Source organism: Sciurus vulgaris, assembly GCF_902686455.1.
Source record: "Sciurus vulgaris genome assembly, chromosome: 14".
Classification (NCBI taxonomy): domain Eukaryota; kingdom Metazoa; phylum Chordata; class Mammalia; order Rodentia; family Sciuridae; genus Sciurus; species Sciurus vulgaris.
In genome coordinates this window covers 85,839,118-85,862,832 of record NC_136475.1, presented here as the reverse complement: position 1 = coordinate 85,862,832, position 23,715 = coordinate 85,839,118, and the positions used below count along the sequence as shown (strand labels likewise).

Here is a 23,715-nt window from a genome sequence, read left to right as displayed (position 1 = left end):
ATGCCCACAACTGCCATTCTTCCTCAGTCTTGGGCTACTCCTTGTTCTGCCTTTCTCCTCTTAAACCTAAGCATTCTTGATGGAATGATTTCCTACTGGGTTATGGATTACATGTTTTTGCTTCTTGGCATGTCTAATAACTTTTATTGGTCCCTGGACATTCTGAATGTTACGTGAGAATATCTGTATGTTTTTTTTATTTCAGTGTTGAGATTTTTTTTTTTTCAATTTTTTATTTGTTGTAATTAGTTATACGTGACAGTAGAATGCACTTGGATACATCATCTATAATGGAGAGATTTGTTTTGCCAGGCAGGTGGGTTGCATGTGAATTAGTGTGAACTCAAGGCTGTTTCTACGCTGTGTTATGACAGGTCAAGGGCAATTCTTTGAAGGTGTTTCCCTGTTACCCTCTGTGGCCCTTCTAGGGCCTCTGTTGATTTTCTCATGTGTTCACTGAGGTCTCTCTACCCTGACTGGTGGAAAGCAGGCCAGTGTGTGGTGGGATTTATTCAAGGATTTAGGTGAACGATGATAGGTAATGAAGAGGTTTCCGGGGGACTTAGCCCCAGGGCATCCTCACACTTAGAAGTGAGTAACAGTGGGAACAAACAGAAAGGAGGTTGAGAAAGAGATGTCCAATAAGGTCCAAGCAAAATAGACAGAGTGAGAAGTATTGGATGGTGTGTCATCATGCCAAATGCTACTGATAGGAATAAGATTAGTACTAACAATTTACAATTACATTTGGAAACTTGGCCACTGGTGAACTAGCTAAGAATAGTTTCAGTGGAATTGGAGGATAAATCCCAATTGGAACAGCCCAAGAAAATGGGACTGGAGGAAGTGTTGACAGAGAGTGTAGGAAACTCTTTCAGGAGGCTTTGCTTAGGAGGAGAAAGATGGGCAATAGCCCTACTACAGAATGCCCCAGCAAGCTCCCTCTGGGTGAATGGATAAAGAAAATGTGGTATATATATACAATAGAACGTTACTCAGCCATAAATAAGAATGAAAATATGGATGGAACTGGAGACTATCATGCTAAGTGAAATAAGAAAGCCAAAGGTCCAATGTTTTCTCTGATTTTGTGGAAGCTAGGCCAAAATTGGGTGGAGGGACGGAGAAAGGGAAAAGTTGGGGGGATTCCATTAAAACAGAAGAAAGATCAGTGAACTAAATGGAGGGGACTGAGAAGGAACAGGATAAGGGAAGACAGCAGAGTGAATCTGACCTAACTTTCCTGTGTACATAATGAATAGACCACATAGAATCTCACCATCGCGTACATTCACAAGACACTATGTTAAAAAAAAAAAAAAAAAACAAAAAACCAACTCTTTGCTCCAACTGGTGAGAGTTAGAACATTCCACAGTCTTGTGTAAATGCAGAGTTATTCTCCATTTCTGTGGAGTTTCACCTCTTTGTGCAGCCTGGTTTGCAGACACAGATGAAGGAGACCCCTAGGCAGATTTCTGAAGTCCTCTCTCTACAGAGCAGTCTCCTCTCTGGTCTTCTGCCCCAGAAATTCAGGTTAACGCTGCCTTCCCCGTTCAGCTGCTGCCCCCTCGAGTCAGTGAGAGGTAAAAGGTGGGAGCACCACGCGATGCTGCCTAGGTCTCCTTCCTGCTCTGCAGTCCAGAAGGGACTCTGGGTGGGAAGCTGAGCCTCTCAGGGCTCCTCTCCTTCGTTACCTTCTTCTCAGGAATACCAGTCCTGTGCTGCCAGTTGTAAAGTCTGAAAAAAACTGCTTCTTTTATTTTTGTCCAGTTTTCTAGTTTACTGTGAAAGGCAACTTGGTAGGGACAGTCCTTCATGGTTGGACATGACCGACAGGGGAGTTCAGGCTTCTGTGATAAAACACCACAGACTGAGTGGCTAATAAACTCCAGAAATACATTCCTCATTGTTCTGGAGGCTGAATGTGATCATGTCATGGGCGGCTTTGGTGACTGGGGACCGCCCACCTCCTGGGCTGCAGAGGCACCTTCTTGTGGTCCTCAAATGCTAGAAGGGGTAGGTGGCTCTCTGGGGCCTCCGTCCTAAAGACACTGATCCATTCATGAAGGCGCTACCCTCATGACCCAGTCACTTCCTGAAGACCCCCTCTCAAAGACCATCACCTTGGGGTGAGAATTTCAGCACAGGAATGTGGGACACAAAGGTTCAGATCACAGAAGGGAGCTCTAAGAGTCAGACCCTGGTGTCGCCTTGGTGTTCTTATGGACAAAGCAGTCTGTGGGAATGACTGAGACAGAAAACCCCTGCCAGCCTCCTTCCTCAGGAGTCTCCCTGAGACTCAGAACGTGGTAGTGATTCCTCAGGACTATCTTTAGGCTTCTAGTCTGGTTTCCCTCTAGACTTTCCTCAACAATCCCAGCTCCAAGCCCTTTCCATCTAGCCAGCCGTGTCCCAGATGCCACCCGTTCCCCCTTCTCATTTCCTCATGCTTTCCTCCCAGCACCACCTCCATTATTCTGCCTTGTTTGGGCCCTGTCACCTGTGCCATTACATACCTTCCTGTTTCCAGGTCCCCTGTGCTGAGCCACCTTGACCAATGCACTTACGATAACATTTGCATTGTGGCATTTCTGTCCTTCAATGGCTTCTCATTGGACCAAGAACCTTTCCAGAGCAGGACCATGTGGCTCCAGGCCCAGCGCTGCAGCTCCGCAGCTGGTCTCCCTGAGATCTGTCTGTGTGCACTCCTCCCAGCTCCAAACAGGCTGACCATCTCTGGCTCCTCGCCCTTGTGTAATGCCTGGGAACTGTGGCTCAGAACCCTCCTTCTGCCTGGAATGTGCTTCCTGTCCCTGTGCCTACCTAAACCCCTCATCCCTTCAGGTCTTGGTCACCTGGCCTTATTCAAGATGCTGTCTTGGTCTACTTCACCCAGAATTCTCACCCCTCTAGGCTCCTGTGGCCTGTTTTCGACTGTTCTCTAAGGACCAGTTTCTCTGCAAGGTGGCAGAGAGACGGATATGAAAAGACATAGTCCTGCTCTTTGGGATACTACCAACCCAAGTGCCAGGGCCCAGAAAAGAGAAGGGGCCCTGACACCAGTGAGGAGGTGCTGGTAATGGAGGCGGAAGCGCTGGGGAGAAGGAAGAGTGAAGGAGCGTGCAGCCTCACTGAGGGAAATCATGTCTGACCTGAAGTGCTGGGCAGAGGGTTAATGATGGGTCTACACATTCTGGTGAATGAAAACATAATTGAGACTTAATTATTTCTTCTCAGGAAGCATAAGCAGTAACATATCCTGTGTGAAGAAAGGGCATACGAGACATCTGGATGCATGCAGGGTGCCCCGTGAGGCGTATACCCAAGGGAGGTCACAAGGAGGGCACTCTGGTGTTTGGTTTTGAGTCTGGGGCGCCCTCCCTGGGTCTCTGTGGAGACTGAGCACACAGGGCTGCACGGGGAAGGGCCTTTCTTGGTCACATTCAGATGCAGGGCTGCGCCGTGGTTGAGGTCAATGAGACGGTATTTCAGTTGCCAGCTGAGGCCAGGGTGCTGGTGTCTGTGTGTCTTGTTGCCTGACGTGATCACAGTGCGTCTGTCCTGGTCACTCTCTGCATACCCCTGCTCATGGAAGAACTGGTGATCTTACCTCTCAATGGACAGAGTAAGGGTAGCAGCTTACATTCAGACAACCTGGTTGCCTCTTTTAAAACTGCAGACAAAAAGCACAGTCTCTGCCTGTCCCTTGGCCCCCACTCAGGCGACTAGACTAATCTGGCTCCTGTCTACCAAGTGTCCACAAAAATGAAGCTTCAACAGTCTGCCTCTTCAAATTCCTTAGACTTTTTCCTCCATAGATCAACACAATCTAGCTACAAAAATGCACAAGTGCAAAACATTTTATCTCAGTGGACATTTTAACTTGCTAATAAGGCATTTGCTAGTAGTTTATTCTCCCTTGTTAGCATTTTTAAAAGCAGGTTTATTGAATTTGTAGTGTATAAGCATAAATTCACCCATTTTAAGTGTATAATTTAATAGTATTTTAATTAACTTATAGCAGTCCCAACCATCAACATGATCCTATCTTGAACCCGTAAGAATGCTCCTGCTGCAGGCCTATTCTGAAGGATCTGACTTTCTGGATATTTCACAGAAATGGGATCACACAGTGTGGCCTTGTGTGTGGCAGTGGTGGCAGCTGCTTCTCCTTCTTCTTGAAGTGTATTCATGTTGTAGCATTTATCAGTATTTCATTTCTTTTTATTGCCCAAATAGTACTCCATTGCACTAGGCATATCCTATTTGTATACCCTACCAGTTGATGGGCATTTGTGTTTCCACTTTGAGGCTATTATTAATAATGCTGCTTTGAACATTCTCATGCAAATGTGTACGGATGTGCGTTAATCTTTTTAAAGCACTTCTCTAAAAAAGAAAATTACTTCTACTTAGGAAACACTCAATGAAAATTATGGACAATTCATTGATCTGGAGAACTGGAATCTTCTCCTTCTGTTCAGTCCCTGTTCTACAGATCTTACTAAACAAACTTCTTTTAGAGCCCAATTTTAATGGTACACCTGGCTTTGTTGTCATAACTCATTGTAAGTTCCATATTGGCTGGGCCCACATTTTATTTTTTCTTAAATCACCAAGGCAAGTGTTTGCTGACTATCATCTGTACTCCAGACTCAGAATATTTAAAATCCAACACATCGTTTTCTTTCCTGAACCTGTTCCTAATCCATGATTCTTGATCTCATCACTGAACCACTGTTTCTATCCACTTCCTCCAGCCAGAATCTCAGGAATCATCCAGAATTCTCCTATAAGTATTTGGTCACAAGACTTATTTGTTTCTATCACCATCTCATTGAAAACCATCTAAGGAGTCCTTCAAAATAAATTTAAATTCCTTGTCATACATAGAACTTTGATCTTCTTGTTTCTCTCTCCAGCTTCATTTTTCACTAACATCTCACTTTACCCTTCCTCTTACTGCTTCCTAACTCCACATCCCCACTTCCTGCGAGTTAAATGGACTTTTTTCATTTAACCACTATTTATTGAAGACCTACTGTGTGCCATTGTTATCAAGTCCTGAAATTACAGAAGAAAGCAAATCACATGACCCCCAGCTTCACAGAACGTACTCTCTGGTGGGGAAGGCAAAGCGGTTATTACAGTAAAGTGAGAGATGCATTCTGTCGGGGAGAGCGGTATGGGTTGCCATGGGAACTTGAAGCACAGGAAAAAACTTCTCTGGGGAAGGAGAAGCTAAGCCTTGAAGGGTGAGTAGGATCCAGTTGGGTGAAGGGTAGGCGAGAAGAGCGCTCTGCTCTCCTGATTTTCTGGTAACATCGTCTCCAATGTTCTTTTCCCCAAGGCTATCTACAAAATGGTGGGCACTGTGATCATGATGAAAATGAATGAGGACGGCCTTACGCCTGAGCAGCGGGTAGACAAGATTTTCAGCAAGATGGATAAGAACAAGGATGACCAGATCACATTGGATGAATTCAAAGAAGCTGCAAAGAGCGACCCTTCCATTGTATTACTTCTCCAGTGCGACATTCAGAAATGAGCTGAAGTCAATGCTATGGACTGCACAAAAGTCTCGATGTTCCATTCAGTCTGCAGCTATTCACACACACACACACACACACACACACACACACACACACACACACAAATATTGCTTGGACTACCTATAAATGGACTTGCTTCTTGTGTTTGAAACACTTGTGTGCATGAGAATGTCATTTGCTAATGAATTTTAAAAGCATATATTATAAAACAAAACAAAACAACCTGCCACAATGTGATATGTGTAATATCATTTCATAAAAAACATCTTCCTCCAAAGCCTGGGCAGAAATGTGCTGCGAAGAGCTGTATGATTTCTTGTACCTGTTTTGCTAATGCTCGTGTCCCCTTGATTACATGTTAGTAGCACTGAGACCCCCATGGTAATGTAACTTAATTACGAGCTATGGCACCATTCTCCTGTAAAATAGAACTGGACAGACACACAGAGGGGCCCTTGGCTCCTGCGTCTGGTCCACACATAAGCGCTTGTATTATCAGTGAATATAAACGTACTACATTTGCATGCCTTTTGGGTTTGCCTTAATTCTTACCTCATTTGCATCCTATCAATCTGGAAAGAGCTGTTTTGGATGAATGCAGTGTAAAACTTTAAAATTCTGCTAAATGACACACTAAGTATATCTATCTCTATATACATATACACAAAGATATTATTTATTGAAAGTAAAAAAAGATGGAAATGTATTGATTTCTGCTTGTTTTCAAAGGCATCCAAAGAGGTGGCAATAGATGTCCCAAATAAATTTATAACCTTTGATTTCCCCCAATTCTTGTTTTGTAATTTTAAATTTGAAATCGATGTTCATTATTATAATGGTTAGGTAACAACTTACTAAATCCACCCTTAGACATGCACCTTTGGAATTTAAGGAATTAATGCCAATGAAAGGGGAAAACCCAACCTGCCAACTTTTCCAGGCTCCTCATAAAGGGACAATTAATGTGGCATGCAACATTTAAAGAAAACAGAAGACTTGTTCATTCTGAAAAACTGTTCATTATATGACAATAAACTTTATCTCAGTGTGACTTTGGTATTAACAACTTCTTATGTTCTATACAACATTTGGAGAGTTCAGCTGGTGGACTGAGACATGTCCTCCCAGATAGGCCACTAGGAAAGACTTCTGCTTTCCAAATCAAAAATACACTAGTATTTATTTTCAATCGTGGAATAATACTTTGCCCCTTTTAACCTTGAGAAAGGCAGGCAGGCAGAGGAGATTCCATCAAGAATTCTAAGAGTAGGTTTGCATTTTCAGAACTTACCTGAAGTCCGGTTTCTTCATACAGTGCTGTCCAAGTGGTACTTTTGCTGATGGTGGAACACTGGTATCTGATTCTGTACAGCAGCTATATGTGACTATTGAGCACTTCTAGTATGGCAAGTGCACTAAGGAATGAATTTTTAACTTTATTTGATTAATTTAAACAGTTTGCTATGTATAGCTAGTAACTCTTGTATCAGACACTGCAGCACTATATTATTCATTCAAGCTTTTTTTTTTTTTTTTTTCTCCCAGTACAGGGGATTGAACTCAGGGTTGCTTTACTACTGAGCTACATTTCCAGCCCTTTGTATACTTTTTTGAGACAAGGTTTTGCTAAATTGCCCAGGCTGGCCTTGAACAGCCTCAGCTCCTGAGTTGCTGGGATTACAGGTGTGCATCATCACAACTAGCACCAGCACTTTATATTCAGGCCTTGTTTATAAGTATTTTTCCTTTGTATTTGGATCATTAAATGATGCTAGAGACCTGGCACAGATTGCATTCACCCATTCAACAGGAAACTGTGACCAAGGAAGCCTTAGTACACAATACCTGAAACGTTGACGGAACCCAAATTCTACCCAAAGGCAAGTTCCATGTGTTAATAAAATGTCCCAGTGTTCTTACTCCCTGCGCATGGTGAGCCCAAATTGAAGATAGAGATCAGGGAGGTTCAGTGCCTCCAGGACTCTTTTCCTACACTGAGAGAGCATGGGGTAGATGAGCAGCGAAGGTTCCTCTGGACGGCATCTGGTTACGTAGGCTCTGGGTCATTTCATCACAAGCTTTGGTTGTCCACTGTGCACCCCAATGCCTTCTTTGCTGCGTGTGTAGGAGATAACCATCAAAAATACATATATGCAGATATCAAATTGTAAGAATGATGAAGAAAAGCACAGCGAGGTAGGAAGGGTGAGTGATGGGACAACGTGGTGGCTCTTTGCATGGGGTGGTGAAGTGACATGTGATAGAAGGCCTTCTGAAAGGAAGGTCACTTTCTGAAGCACTTATGGAAAACATACCCTCCAGCAGACTCACTAGTTCTTTTCACAAGTAAAAAGTAGAAACTGGACCAGCAGGTAAGAATTTTGTTCTGGAGCTCACTGCTGGGACAGTGCAGACTGGCTGGCAAATGACCCTGAAGAGAAGCTGGCAGTCCTTTTGAGTGTGCATATGCCCTCTGACCCAGCATCCCCATTCTTGGGTATATTGCCCCAAGAAATACTCACAAAGGGCCACTCAGGGATATGTCCCAGGACTCTGTGGTAGCTGTGTATGGGTACTGGAGGCAAGTTCATGCTAAAGAAACAGGTAAGTGAAGTATGGTGGATGGCCCCTACTTCACATCAGCTGGAAACAACAGGCTACACTATTCATATTCCAGAAGGGAATTAAGACTATCTCTTGATAGGGTAAAGAAAAATTCTAGAACAGGGAGTATGAGAGATCCTGTCATCTTTGTTAAACAAGCTGCCACAGTCCACCTCATGGCTACAGTTCACATTCCTTCCCGTCCAAGATATTTTCCCAGGAAACCATAAAGCCTCATACATACCATGACTTCAGGATCGAGCTAGAGGCCCAGGGTCTTATCATGTCAAGGTTCGGGTACACCCCACTGAGTCCCATTCTTCTTGTACAAAGACCTGTGAGCCAAAGGGATATCTGCTCCCCTCCCTCCCCGCCCACAGTATGAAATGGTGGTATATAGGCTTGAAGTTACGGCCAGACACGTATTTTCCAACAAGGGGGAAAGGAAAGCACATCTGTCTCTGGTCCACAGCGATTCTGAACGCCATTTCCCTGTTTAGGGCTCAGCCCTATTCTCTGTGGATTGTTCTTCATGGCTCTTGGCTCTGCCTTTTGTGCTTTTTGCTATCCTGAGCTATCTTTCCCTAGTAACAAAAAAAGCAATATAGAGTAGTTTTCTCAGTCTATTGATTGCCTACTCATAAAAGTTCGGGTGTACAAAGACTTTTGTACTGTCTTACTTTCAGTTTAAGCTGATACAGTTGTTTTAAAAGCCTTGTTTCTTATAAAAATCCACCGCATTGAAAGAGGCTTATTATGAAACTTCTACGGAACACCAAACATCTTAAGAGCCTTAGAAGAGGGCCTGAAAGACACCCTCTTCGAAGGCAGCCTTTGGTCTGAAAAGGTCTAAAACTGCTGCCTTAGATCCTTCTGAGGTCTCACAAAGGTTCTTACCGTACTACCCTTGAGTTAATTTTGGCACTGCAGCCTTTTTATAATTTGAACATCAGTTGCCGCCTGGAGGACTATGGGAATGAGAAATCTTGCCTCCTTTATGTCATTGCTTGTTCCTCTCACCTGTTGTTAGAGGCAGCAGAAAGTGGACAGCGGGTACTTGTCACCTTCTATCTAGATATCTTAGTTAGATGTATTTCTTATTTCCTGTTACCTCAGCCTCAGTGTTGCTAAACTTCCCACCACTACCTAACAGGGTCCACTTCCAAGCACACCCTCAATGAAAGCATCCTTCAGACTCCAGGGCTTCTATTAACATCTTTATATTCACGAGATCTTTCAGCCAGTATCATGTAGTTCAGGTTTGTTTTGGAACTTCTACTTCCAGCTACCCAAATCTTTTTTAAAAGTTACTGTTGCTATATGACAAATCACTCTAGTGGCTTAAAACAATTCTATCATTTCTCATGGTTTTTATGGGCCATTACTTCCAGAAAAACTCAGTTGGGAAGTTCTGGCTTAGAGTATCCCAGACAGTTGTAGTGAGACAGTGGAACACAGGGGGCGTGGAGCACTGAGGACTAACCAGGCATCCTTCTTTTCTTGTAGTTTTGGCTTTTCACTGCATGGTTTCTCCACAGGGCACTTCCACGGTGACAAAGGAATCCATTTCGGAGCCCATGAGATCAAGGCAGGAGTTTCATTTCTTTTCATTGGCTTTTCAGATTGAGCTTTGGGAAGTCAATGTCGTTTCTACTGCGTTCCACTGAATAGGTGAGTCACAAATCTGCACAGGTCGAGAACAGACTTCACAAAGTAAGATCTGTAAGAACATGGGAGGGTTCTGTTGTCGTGATCATTTTGGGAAATTAAATTTCACAGGGGATGAAGAAGGGAGGGAAAAAAAAACCACTCCATGGATCAAAGCTGAAGGTGAACCCCCGAACTGAGGTCCATGTTTAAGTCAAGCTGCAGCCACTTGGACCCAGCAAACAGGATCCTCACCATCTTCCTCCCTATCATAACCCAACAGTGGTTCCTTCAGAAAGGACCAACTACAAGCAGGTCATTCAAGTGGGCCTATGTTCTCCTGGGTCTAGCTTAACATCCTTGCCAGTGTCCAGAGTCATTTCTTGCTAATTTAATTGTTTAACCTCCTGCTGCTGTTGCAAAAATATAATGCCCCAAGATTGTTTTGTAGACTCAATTCTCTGCACTTAGCAGTCCCAAGTTTCTATATTTCCTGTTTATTTGTTGAATAGCTCAACTGTTTTTAAAAGGGCAACACATTGCTTTATGGCTTCATTTTTCTCATTACTCATTCATTCAGGATCACAATCTCTGGATAAACTACTTTTTTTTTTCTTTGATACTGGGAATTGAACCCAAGAGTGCCTAACCACTGAGCTACATCCCCAGTCCTTTAAAAAAAAAAAAATATATATATATATATATATATAATTTAGAAACAGAGTCTTGCTGAATGTTTAGGGCTTCGCTAAGTTGCTGAGGCCAGCATTGAACTTGTGATCCTCCTGCCTCAGCCTCCCAAGATTCTAGGACCTGACAGGCATGTGCCACCATACCACCAAACAATCTTCTTAAAGAGGTCAGACACTTATTTCTTCTAGTCAGAAACCACGTCATAAGCACAGGTTTAAACATATATCTTCCAAACAGATGACAGCAAAGGACGTACAGGAGTCTAGCAAGAAAAGGATAGTCAATTATAGCTTCTAAGTAAAATCTCTGTTGCCTAAGCTCCCCTGCATGTTTACTTTTGTTCCAGTCTATGATCACCTGGCCTTTTGTTTTGGGCCTGTGGTGAGGCAGCATATTATGGTGGGAGCAAATGCCAGAGGTTTATTTACCTCATGGTGCCGAGAAGCAAAAGCGAGAAAAGAGCCAGAGTCTCCCATATCCCTTTCAAAGGCATGCCTCCAGTGACCTAATTTCCTTTTCCCAGAGGTTCTACCACATCCCATAGTGCCACAGGTTGGGGACTGAACCAAATTTAAATGAAACACATGGGCTTTGGGGGTACATTTCAGATCCAAATAACAGCATCTATGTTGTGTGTCAGGTCATAAATTTAACCAGAATGTCATTGCCTCCAGACATCATAAAAGCTTAATCTTTCTTCCGACAGGTAATTTTCACTCAGGAGAACTTTTTAATCACACATTTTGGATCACTTGGTTTTCATCACAGCAATATTTCTGATTCAATTCATAAATCCCAGTCAATAGTTCCTTACATAAATTTAAGCATTTTGCTCTCCACATATAAAGGACCAGGCATTACAAAGACATGCAATCCTCCCCTTCTCAGTAACTATGCTATTTACATCTTGGCTCACTACAACTTATCACATTTGTCAGTTTGAGAATGATCTTAATCATTGTCAGTGCAAAGATTTGAGAAGGTAGGACTGAAGATGAAGGAAGTCTTTCTTCCTTGTTTCCTGGGACTTCATTCTAGGAGTTGAAGATCAACTGTATGATGCATTTAAGTGACTATTAATAAAGAGACTCAAGCTAGACAATTAATATACTACCTTTCCCAACTCACAAAACCATAAGCTTAATACGTATAATTTTGTTTTATTTTTAGAAGTTACATGTATTTTAAAAGAACAATTTCTTTTTATTCTTTTACTCTAATATTATTACTACTTGGAACATAGATGAAAATATTTTCACTTAATGATAGTTGAAACCAAAATTCTGTGAGACCAAAGTAATGAATGATCTTCAGTTTAACAGGAGACATTCAGATACCTGAGTATTATTTTCCCATTCTGTATTTAGAAGCATAATATTCAAAACTGTCAGAAAAATTCAGTCACTGAGATCCCTTAGGTGATAAAAGTTAATGCATTTGGCAAATTCTACTCCATTTATTTGAAAAAGCACATGTATGTTAAAATAGTTTTGATGCAAATGAGTTATAAATGTAACTTAAAAATCAGTTTTTATATGGTCAGTGAATGTTTAAAACACTCAGCACACATTTTCCTCTTTCTATAAATTCGTAGATCAGAAAACACAAATTTTTGGATTTTTCATTTGGCAGCTTATCTCACTTTAAATCAAAATTAGACTCCTTCATCACCAAAACCCAAATCCAGTTTTTAATAACTATAGAAATGTTCCTGCTCTTAAAATACTGCTTTTCTTAAAATATTTCCTTTTCAGTTTTATAAATACACATTCTAATATTTATTGCTAGTAATATAAGGAATGCTTCTTTTTGATATTGTGTTTAATAGTTTAGTACTAATTCTAGTATCAAACAGAAAATATGGGCAACAGTTTTATTCATGTTTTCTTAAAAAAGTCATAAATAACTTTTTTTTATAATACACTATGTTTGATCATTCTAAGAAGCACACTTTTTAACATTTCTGAAAATCAGGATGTCTTATTGTTGTCAACAGCTCAGCATCAAAGGTGTGCTTCTGGCTCATGTGGCTACTAACTGCTCTCCTGCTCCACAAGCGGCCACCCCTCTCAGTTTCCCCAGCTCTCTTCCCAGCCCGGTCTGCACAGACCCTCTGTCCTGTATCATCTCAGCTGAATCTGAAGCTGGAAGCCCCTGGACTGTAAACTGAGGGCTTTTAAACCAGGCCAGCAAGCATCAGGACAGGGTAAAACACTGCATCATTGTCCAGTTGACACTGGTTACAGATTCTTATGTAGGGCACAGGTAAAGATACGAGGAGAATGTCAGAGCTGGCAGTGCTTCAGTGCTTCATAAGCATCTTATAAACAGGCACATCTTACATTTGATGATATACAGTAATAAGAAGCCATAACCCAAACCTACAATTGCACCCCTGGGGTTAAAAATTGGCTGTAGGCAGGGATTTTGTCCAATGGACTTCTGGTCCTGTGGCAGTCCCTCACAACCAAAAAATTTTATTTAAAAAGTAGGTCTATTGTAAACCAGTTTTCCTCCATAGCCCACACTTGCACCCCACTTCTGCCATGTGAAATTCCTTCCTTCCCCTACTCCTGATAATTTAATGGTAGAATGTAATATTCTGGAAAAGCAAAACTAAATATAATCAGGTACTCAAATTTTTATTTTAATTCTTACAAAATACTATAGAAATAAACCCAAACTAAACAGATATGTACATATGCATATATATAAAATTTTACTTCTGAAAAACAATCTACAAAATTAGATGGTAAAAAAAACAAAACCAAAAAACAAACAAAAGGAACTCAAAACAAACTTAAAGCGATTTAAAACCAGTACAATGAATCTGATTTTCTCAAAGGAAAGTAACAGTAATTTTCGATTGCTGGTTTAATATAGCTGGTTTCCTAGGCTTACTTAAACACTTTATTACGGTCAGATAAAAGGAGATTCTTTTATTTTAGAGTATCTCCAGTCTCGTTTTATTCAAATAGTCCAGAACTTTTCCCCTCACAAATCTTTCACCATGAGGACAAGGCATATTAAATTACAAATGAACATCAGTTGTCATCATCTTCTTCAGTCACAGGTCGGAAAGGCAATGTAGTTTGTCCTCTTTCAGGATCAGACATTCGAAGAATTCTAATCAGTTTACTTGAAGGAAGTGAACTAGAGGAAGCAAAATTTATTACTCAAATTTCCAAGAAAGTTTTTGTTCATTGAAAAAAAATCTAGGTGTACAGCACTTGCCTACCATGTGCAAGGTCCTGGGTTCTATTACTAGCATGTCAGGGGGGAAAAAAGCAAGCAAATTAATACTACTTCATGAAAATATAAATCTGAATGGTTGTTATTTGCTAAGAGTGGGATACATCTAATATCAGAAGTTCTAGGAGAAATACAATTTGAAATAAGGAAATATTTGTTTTCATTTTTAAAAATTAACTTACTACTAGATTCCATGGGTTTTCAGTGTAGAGGAAAAAGAAAATAAAGGAGAATATTTTATTTTACTTATTTTACTTATTTTATTTTTTTTTTTAAATCTTATTTTACTTTATACCAGGGATTGAACCCAGGGATGCTTAACCACCGAGCCACGTCCTCAGCCCTTTTTATTTTGAGATAGATCTTGCTAAGTTGCTTAGGCTGGCTTTGAACTTGCGATCAGCACCACAAGGCTGCTAGGATTACAAGCATGCACATCCTTGCCCAGCTCAACTATTTTAAAACGCTTACTCTTGTCTAGCCAAGAAGGAGTCACCAGAATATTCCTAATCAAAAGTTACAGTCCCCATACGATCATAGGGCCACTTTAGAGGCAGAATATCAACTCTAAGTGACAATGCCTGACACACTGTAGGTACCCAACAAATGTAGAAGGAACTCAGCATAGTAGAGTTCTTTATTCAGAAAGAATAGTATTTTTAAATCCCCAAGAAAAGAGAGACGACTAGGGAAATCATGCATTATTTCTCTGTACTACATAGAATTACTAAAATTATTTTATATTATTAGTTGGTCATAGTAACCACAAAGAAACAAATTCAAAATAGAAATACTAAGAAGTCCATAATCATAATGTAATCAGTTTGCCTCAGTTATGGAATGGAGATCACATAAACAAAATTTTAAAGAGCTAGAAAAGGAGAAATCATTCTAAATCTCCTGAAATAGTATAGGTTTTCTTTTCATTGGTCATTTATTCATTTGCATTTAAAAGCTAAGATAAATATAAGTTTTTCAAAGAAATAGAAGATTCCCCCCCTTTACATATATATACACCCACATAAAGTTTTAAGAAGTTACCTCATGCTTTGAGGGGTAAGCAAGATAAATTGTCTAAAACGCTGGGAATCTGCCATCTTAAGTATCATGTCCATTGCAATTCTCCTGTTAACCATATCCTGAAGAACAAAAACAAGGTTAGGATTGGTACTATATTTTATCACATTTCTGTAAAACCAGCATTCTACTGGATGACACAAATTCCTGCATTTACTTTGTCTATGATGCCAAGGAATTCATACATGGAAAGATAGAATCAGAAACTATTAGGGTAGAATAACTGAATAAATATATCTTCCAGGTTATTCCTATAGTCAAAATATTTGCATGTATGGGCCTGTAGCTCAAATTCAAGTAGCAATTAAAATAATAAGAAAATGTGCAAATGACACAACTAAACGCTACAGTATAAATCTAATTAGTTCAGTCATGGTTTAATCATTCAGGGTAATGGTAACAAAAGTGTCTAGTTTCATATTTATCAAGTCTCTCAAATTGTCCCTCTATGGTTAAGGGACAATGTTTTCAAAAGTCTATCTTTCCTCATTACCTTCTACAGCTTGTATGATTGTAAACTAATTTGAATTTATAGGTCAATTTCTTGAATCTTTAAAATAAAAGTTAAAGAGGGCATCAATGTATACAAAAAGAATAATGCTTCATTATAGTGAGAATTTGAAACTAAATGAATAGACCCTGCTTACAATTTGAGTTAAATAACAGAGAACAAAATCAAAGTATCCCTCAACCACCTTGAAAATTCCTGAAAATTGAGATCAGAGACAAATGAATGCATATATCATTGAAGATCTTATTCAACTTTATATGTGGCAGTATGCATCATGTTGAGAACATGGGCTCTGGAACAAAATGGGCCACAATTTTGGCTATATTTTCTAAAAGAGAAAGAAACTGCTCAGAATTGAATTTGACATACAATATAGGCAATAAGACTACATAATGACATTTCAGACAAAAACACTGCATGAAAAGAATAATTATCATCTCTGACTTGTAAATTAGCTTGAAGATAATTCTTAGAAGCATTCTGACCCATCTTTAGCAATGACATAAAAGGAAAAAACGGACAGTGAATAATTATAGAGCACTAACAAATATAAATTCCGATTTGTGAATAATTATTTACTAAGTATTTATTATGGGCTAAGTGCTAGAAGACATAAACATAATTAAGACATAGTTAATAACCTCAAAAAGGTTATAGTCTGGTGGGAGATTCAAACATGAAAGTAGGTGATTATAACAATGAAAAATACTATAGTACATAATATACAATATAAAATTTATGTATCTTCATAATATAAAAATAATACGTTAAGGCAGCGTCAAGGAAATTCTTAGACGTTCTAATCTTGCTTGAGAGGATTTGGGTGGTCATAGAAGGCGTCATAAGGGTGACATGTGAGCCAAGTCTTGAAAGATAAGCAGGGCCTGACACACAGTTAAAGAAGGCCTGCTAGGCAGAGATGTCATGTTCAGAAAGTTACAAAGAGCTTAGTGCAGCTGAAGAGGTCCACAAATACTACCCCATGTAGGGTCTCAAAATTACCCTACAGAATTAAGCATTTCACCCCAAATATAATAATTAACCACTGAGGGGCTTTACATAGGTGAGATCAGATCTATTTTAGAGAATATAAGCCTGCTAAAAAGGTAGAGGACACACCAATGGAGGAGCGAGGCAAAAGTCTGGGAGTATGGACAAGATGCTCTCAGCAGACGAGAGAGAGAGAGGGATGATAAGCACCAGAGTCACAGTTAGAAGGGAGAAGAGGGCAGAGACTAGCTGAAGTAAAAGGGAAGGAAGAATCATAAATAAACGGCAGGGTTCGAAGTTAGGTGATTGTGGTGGTAATGACAGTTTGCTACTAAACAAGGTAGGGAATTCAGGAAAAGCAAAAGGCTTTCAGAAGAAGACACACTCAGTCTCAAACAAACTGCATTTGAGAGGCTGGTTGTTTACCAGGTGATAACCAGCGGGCACACAGATCTAGAAAGTACGAGACATGTCAGGATGAGAGGCTTCCAACTGGTAAGTGCCCATTTGCAGTTAACAGCTTTGGGGACTCTGTGTGTCTGTGTGTATGCACACACCCATGAGTGTGTAGGGAGTAGGAAGGAGGATACAGAGTCCTAGAAAATCAATAATAGTGTAATAAGCAAACAAAGAAAACATTTAAGAACACCAGAATTAGAGAAGGCAGCCCAGGAGAATGAGAACAGCAGAATACAGTAAAACCAGGAAGCAAGTTGTGAAGCTGGCAAGATGAGGGATGGAGGACAGGTCTGTGGTGCCATGGACTTGAAATAGAGTAGGTGTAAGCTCATTTATAATTTTTGTTAAACAAGTTTTGCTGGAGTAGGGTAGCCTAAATCCAGACTACAGTGGACTTAGAGAAGCAGGTAAGAGAGTAATTGCTGATTCGAAAGCACCATGTGAGGACATCACATGCAGGATCTCACTTGATCCTCACTACAACCCTGTGGGGTGAGAAGCTTTTTTTTTTTTTTTTTTTTTTTTGTGGTACTGGGGATCGAACTCAGGGCCTTGTGCTTTCGAGGCAAGCACTCTACCAGCTGAGCTATCTCCCCAGCCCGGTAAGAAGCATTTATAACCTGTTCCATTCATGAAGAAACTGAGCCCCCAAGAGCTAAATATCTGCCTCAACTCACTTAGGTAATTAGTGGTGGAGGGAGGCCTCAAATCCTAGGTTTTTAAACCTCAAAGTCAAATGCTCTTATAGCCTTATATTATATACACTGCCACAGGAGAGCCAACAGCAAATAGTAAAAGAAAGAGTGACGACCCAGTGACGATTCTGTGTTAGATATAAGAGCCTGAGCATGTTTCTGAGTTGATGGAAATAAGCTAGGGAAGAGGCTGAAGGACAGTCTATTGGCTGGACAGATAGGAGAGAAGAGATGAAATTCAGGACGGTCTCCGGATGCACAGTATGGTAGCAAGAGACAGAACTCCAACTCTAGGGTCTTCCCTGCTACCACAAAGATTGACAGGGCAGGCTCTTTCCCCTTATGAGAAAAATTAAGCAATATTTGCTTTCTAAGTGTACATTTTAAACTAACAAAAATTACATGCTTTAAAATTTAACAGTACCATGTAAACATCAAACTCATCCAGGCATCTGAAAGGCGATTCGGCGATGGACCACAGGGAAAGAATGAAGCACACTGTAGAGAAAGAACGCTCACCACCAGATAAGGCTCGCATGTCATTGAAGGCGGCTTTATTTCCCTCTCCAGGCTGAACCTTGAAGAAAATGAGGTGACAAGGAATAAAAACTAAGTGTGGGAAAAGTCAACTCTTTACAACACAGGTAAAAAAGGCATGGTTCACAGCATCAGAAGGAATGGATTTAAGTTAAAAAAAGGGGGGGAGGTAAGTGAAAGGGGATAGAAATAAATTGATTTGGTGGTGTGAAAGTATCTATTCCATTCAAAATATTTTACAGTAAGACAGTGAGCCACATAAGTGTTTTTTTTTAACTTTCAAGAGAATCAAATTGGAAACTTTTTACTGTAACTGAATCTAACACATCAAAATTCCAAAGATTTAATAAAGTTTCAATGTTAGCCAAACATTATTTATCAAAATAGAGAATTTAAACTAGTACTGACACTTTCTGTTTCAAACATTTAAGAGTGCTGAGATAATATTTTGTTACCTGAACTACACTGACATCTAGTGGTTACGCTGCTTTAAAAAGTATAATTATTCAGTATAAAAGAACACTGGACCAATTGGAAGATGCTTAAAACGGCCAAGGAATCACAGCAGAAATGGATTAAAATATATGTTTAAATAATTCTTCTTTGCCGATTTAAGCTCATGGGAACAATAAAAAAAAAGGCAATGAAATTAAAAACAACTTCTTTAACACAATTTCCTGATATAATAATATAAAATCCATTAAGAGGAGTTCTATTTCATTTTGACAGAATTTCAGATACATGCATATTCAACAAAGTGAAAAAACAGCACCACCCAGTTTATACTAATAGCATTTAGTTGCCAATATTTTCCAAATCACTATCTGAAAAAATGTTGCTCTCAAATAGGTAATCTTTAATATAAAAGTTTCAAAAATTTTAAATGTTTCAAAAATTTTAAATGTAAACATATACTCAATATGTTTTTGAGGATATAAGCACTCATTTTTCTTAGGTTTATGCCCAAGAGTGGAACTGTTTTCTTTAAAAGACCTTGACAGGTTTTCAAATGAATTCTACAAAATTATACTCCCACCAGAAATGGATCAGGGTTCTAAATCTACATCCTTACCAATGCAAGATTTCCAGCCTTGTTCATTATAGTCATCCTAATAGAGGTTGCACAGTAACTTACTGTGGTATAAATTTGTATTTCTTTGATGACTAACGATTCTGAGCACTGTTCCATGTGTTTATTCATTCTTTGGGTATCTTAATTTATGAGGTTCTTGTTTAACTTTTTGGATATAAGTTTTTTCTTAATATTTATTATTCTTTAAAATTCTAGCTGAGTCCTTTATGGTACATACGCAGTGCAAATATCTTCCCAGCTTACAGCTTCCATCATCACATTTTTAATATTACTTTTTTGATGAAGAATAGTTCTTTATTGTAATAAACTGTCAGTCTTGATTATTGCTTTTTGTGTCCCACTTTACAAATCTTCATAAAAGAACATGAAGATACTCTATTAATTTGAATTAACATGTAATAATTAAACATATTTAGGAATATATAGTATTTTAATACATATGCACAGAATGTATCGATCAAGTAAAAGTAATCAGCATTTCCATTTCCTTATCATTTCTTTTGTTTTGAGCCTTTGTTCCTCTTCCATATCTTCATAAAATAAATAATATGTTGTGAACTATAGTCACCCTGCTGTTCCGTGAAACAAGAACTTATTCTTTCTGTGCTTAAGAACTCATTATCCAACCTTCTGCCCCCTCTCTCCCCTGCCCTTCTGACCTGCTAGTAAATCGCTATTTTATGTTCATATCAAATTTTTTGAGTTTTCATGTATAAAAGATAACATGGGGTACTTGTTTTTCTGTGCCTGGCACATTTACCTTAATATGTCCTCTAGTTCCATGTATTTCACTGCAGATGAGAGGACGTCATTCTTTTCAACAGCTGAGTAATACTTCAGCTACATACATATGACGCATTTTGTTTATCTACTGATCTACTATGTGCACTGAGGCTGACACCATGTCTTCTTGACTAATGTGAAAAGGACATCAATAAACATGGCAGTGCAGCTATCTCTTTTGTATGCAGATTTCTTTTGGATACCTACCCAGAAGTGGGATTGCTTGATCATTCAGTCATTCATTAAATTCAAAAATTCAAAAATTAAAAATTTTTTGAGGGACCCTCCATTCTGTTTTCCATGAGTGTACTAATTTACATTCTCACCAATAGTGTTTATGAAAGACAAAGGGGAACTAATTTAAAACAACAGTATAGTCAATAATCTTTTGGACAAGACCCCAAAAGCAGAGGTGACAAAACGGAAAATAGAAAACTGGAATTATATCAAACTAAGAAGCAATTAACAGAGTGAAGAGAGATACCCTGTAGAATGGGAGAAAATATTTGCAAACTGCTGACCTGACAAAGAATTAATATCCAGAATATAAAACAAAAAATTCAATAAAAACAAGAAAAAAATCCAATTAAAAACTGGGCAAGCAATCTGAAAAGACTTTTCTCAAAGGAAGAAATAAAAACTGCCAATAAATTTATGAAAAAATGGTCAATATCATCAGTCATCAGGGAAATGCAAATCAAAACCACAATGAGATTATCTGGTCCTAGTTTAAATGGCCATTAAGGATGTGGAGGAAAGAGAAGACATTCTCTTCTTCTAGCTTTGCTGCTTTATATTTTACATGTAGGCATGGAGGTCTATGATCAATTTTTGTTTTGGTGCCAGGGACTGAATCCAGGGGTGCTTAACCACTGAGCCACATATCCAACGAGTTTTTTTTTTTTTTTTTTTTTGAGACTGGGTATTGGTAAGTTTTTCAGGGTCTCACTAAGTTGCTGGGATTGTAGGTGTGCCCCACAGCACCTGGCAACTTTTATGTATTTTGAAGCTATCTTATTAGGTATGTAAAAATTACAGTGTTTTTTAAAGTAATTTTTACCACTGTAAAATGCTTTTTATGGTATCTTCTTGTGTAAAACCTATGGTTTGATATTGTTTTACCAGATTTTTTTCAGCTAATATTTGCATGGTACACATTTTTTCCATATTTTACTTAGAAGAGTTCTCTGTCCCATGTTCCAGCATTAAAATTTATTAAGTATCTCTTCTTAACAGAATAAAGTTGGCTCTTACATGCTTCTATCCAGACTATCTTTTCCTTTGAGTTCAATTATTTATTCCATGTATACTTAATATAATTACCTGTAAATCTAGCTATAGGTCATTTATCTATATTCTTCTAGTGGTTGCTCTAGAGATTGTAACACATATCTCTGATGTATTAGTTGATCATAAATTAGTAATGGTATTACTTCTCAAAATGTGAAGAACTTTACAACAGCTTAGCTCCATATGCTTTTATCCCCTTTTAGTGCTGTCACGTACTTCACTTTTTATATCTTGTTAATCCCTCAAGACACTATCTCATCGCTGTTCTAGACAGCCAAAGCTATTTCATATCAACACATTTGCCTTTCTTAGGGATCTCTATTCCTTCAGAAGTTCCATGTTTCTATCTGGAATCACTTTTCTTTTACCTGAAGACATTCCTTAGTACTTCTTATGAACCAAGAGCACTGGAGAATTTCTTCAGCTTCTGTCTGAAAACTAAGACATTCCATCCTCATTTTTAAAAGATCATTTTGTTGGTTATAGAATTCTAAATTCCAGGATTTTAAAAAACAGTATTTTCAAGTCAGATGATATTGATCTTCCACAATTCCTGTTAAGAAGTCTGCCTTCAGTTTTATTGTTGCTCTATGGAAAGTAATGATCTATTTTTTTTCTTCCAATAATTCTTAATATTATCCCTCTGCTTCTGGTTTTCAGTTGTTTGACTTCTATGTGTTTAGGTGTGACTTTCTTCATATTTGTCTCACTTGGGGTTTTCTAGGGTTTCTGAATTTGGGTTGATGTATCGTTCTTTGCTTATTCTTTGCTTTATTCTATAGGAACACCTCTTATACTTACGTTAAACCTACTGATTGTGTCCCGCATACCTCTAAACGTCTGTTCAGTATTCAGTGTTCCTTCCTCGGTTTTCATGCTTTTCATTTTAGGTACTTCCCTTTGACCTCCTTTGAGTTCTGCTAATTATATCTTTTGCTGTGCCTAGTTGGCTGTTAAATCAGTCAATGAATTCTTAATTTCAGAAACTGCATTTTTCAGCTTTAGAGTATCTGTTGATTCTTCTATATTCTAATTCTATGTTGAAACTCTGCATCTTTTTTGTTCATTTTGTTTATTTGCTAACTCTACTTTCTTTAACCTGTTAATTATGGTTAAAAAAAAAATCAGTCAGCTCTTTCTTGTTACTATTATCTGTGAGTCTGTTTCTACTTTCCACTTTAAAAAATTACGAGTCACATTTACAAGCTTATTCATTTATTTAGTAATTTTTACAGCTTTGAGGTATAAAATACAACTGCACATATTTAAAATATACAATTTGATTAAGTTTTAGCAAATATGCACATGTATGAAACGAAGATAAAGAATATAGTCATCATTTCCAAACTTCCCTTCTGTTCCTTTGCAGTCTGTATCCCGTTTCACTAACCGATCTATCTTAAGGTCTCTATACCAGTATCCTGCTGTCTTTATTACTGTAGTTATATAGAAAGTCTTCAAGTCCTTCAATTTTGTTCTTCCTTTTTGAAGCTGTTTTGGCTATTTTAAATCCTTTCCATTTCCATGTACATTTAGAATCAGTTTGTCAATTATCTACAAAAAACTTGCTGGTATTTTGATAGAAATCGTGTAGAATCGACAGATCAATTTGGGGAGAACCGAAACCTTGATACTGAGTCTTGATCCATGAACACCATATTTATGCCATTTTCTCAGTATTTCTTTTTAGTTTCCATTTTAGAGGACTTGCATACCTTTTGTCACATTTTTGTCTAAGTATTTCATGTTTTGATGCTACTATAAATGATATTATTAAAATTTCAACTTCTGATCATTTGTTGCTAATATATAGAAATATAGTTCATTCTGCACATTGATTGTGTCTACAACCTTGGTAGTTAGTTGTACTTTACAGCAGCTCTTTCTGTAGATTCCATCAGATTTCTGCCACAGATGACCATGTTATTTGTGAATAAAGACAATCTGACGTTTTCTTTTCTAATACATGCCTTTTGGTTCTTCATCTTGAATTTTAGCATTGGTCAGAACGTTTACTACAATGTTGAACAGAAATGGATGAGTACAGATACAACTGCCTTCTTCCTAATCATAGGACATAAGCTTGATATTCTGTGTAAAACAACAATGGAGGCTCCAGATGACATAATATTTCACCAAGGGAGGGGAAACATATTCTTTTATGAAATCAGAGGCATGGTAAGGCTGACAAGTCAATCTGGGAGACAGCTGGGTTGGATTTGAGTTGCAATTTTAGTAAGGCTTAATTTATCTTTCATTCATCCCTGTTCCTTGAGCCAGCTGTGCACAACTTCAGAACTCCGAAACCTAAGTCACATGCTTAACACTTCTCAAATATCTACTGTCTTCCCTCAACAACCACCAAAATTCCAGAATCAGCAAATGCCTCCAGGAAAGAAAATATTCAATAACTGTCAGCTTACTTTAGGAAGGCTCTCCTATACCTTGAAATTCCAAGTTGGCTGTTGTTTCTATAGCTTCCCAATGTCTTCAAAAATGAATTTTTATTATTTCCCTGGTTTTCTTGTAGT

General features: G+C 38.6%; 2 protein-coding genes across 4 annotated transcripts in view; one reads left to right on the top strand and one right to left on the bottom strand.

Annotated features, from left to right (window-relative positions):
* The window catches only part of VSNL1 (visinin like 1), a 108,043-nt gene extending 101,439 nt beyond the window's left edge, over positions 1-6,604 (top strand). For both annotated transcript variants that reach the window (XM_079111147.1, XM_079111146.1), the window contains exon 4: positions 5,352-6,604. In XM_079111147.1, coding sequence (XP_078967273.1) covers positions 5,352-5,549 — 198 coding nt within the window. In that variant the 3' untranslated portion in view covers positions 5,550-6,604. The remainder of the gene's footprint in view (positions 1-5,351) is intronic.
* A 5,713-nt stretch (positions 6,605-12,317) lies between these two features.
* The window catches only part of SMC6 (structural maintenance of chromosomes 6), a 68,269-nt gene continuing 56,871 nt past the window's right edge, over positions 12,318-23,715 (bottom strand). For both annotated transcript variants that reach the window (XM_079111133.1, XM_079111132.1), the window contains 3 exons: positions 17,906-18,058; positions 14,791-14,888; positions 12,318-13,650 (listed from right to left, as the gene is read on the bottom strand). In XM_079111133.1, coding sequence (XP_078967259.1) covers positions 13,542-13,650; positions 14,791-14,888; positions 17,906-18,058 — 360 coding nt within the window. In that variant the 3' untranslated portion in view covers positions 12,318-13,541. The remainder of the gene's footprint in view (positions 13,651-14,790; positions 14,889-17,905; positions 18,059-23,715) is intronic.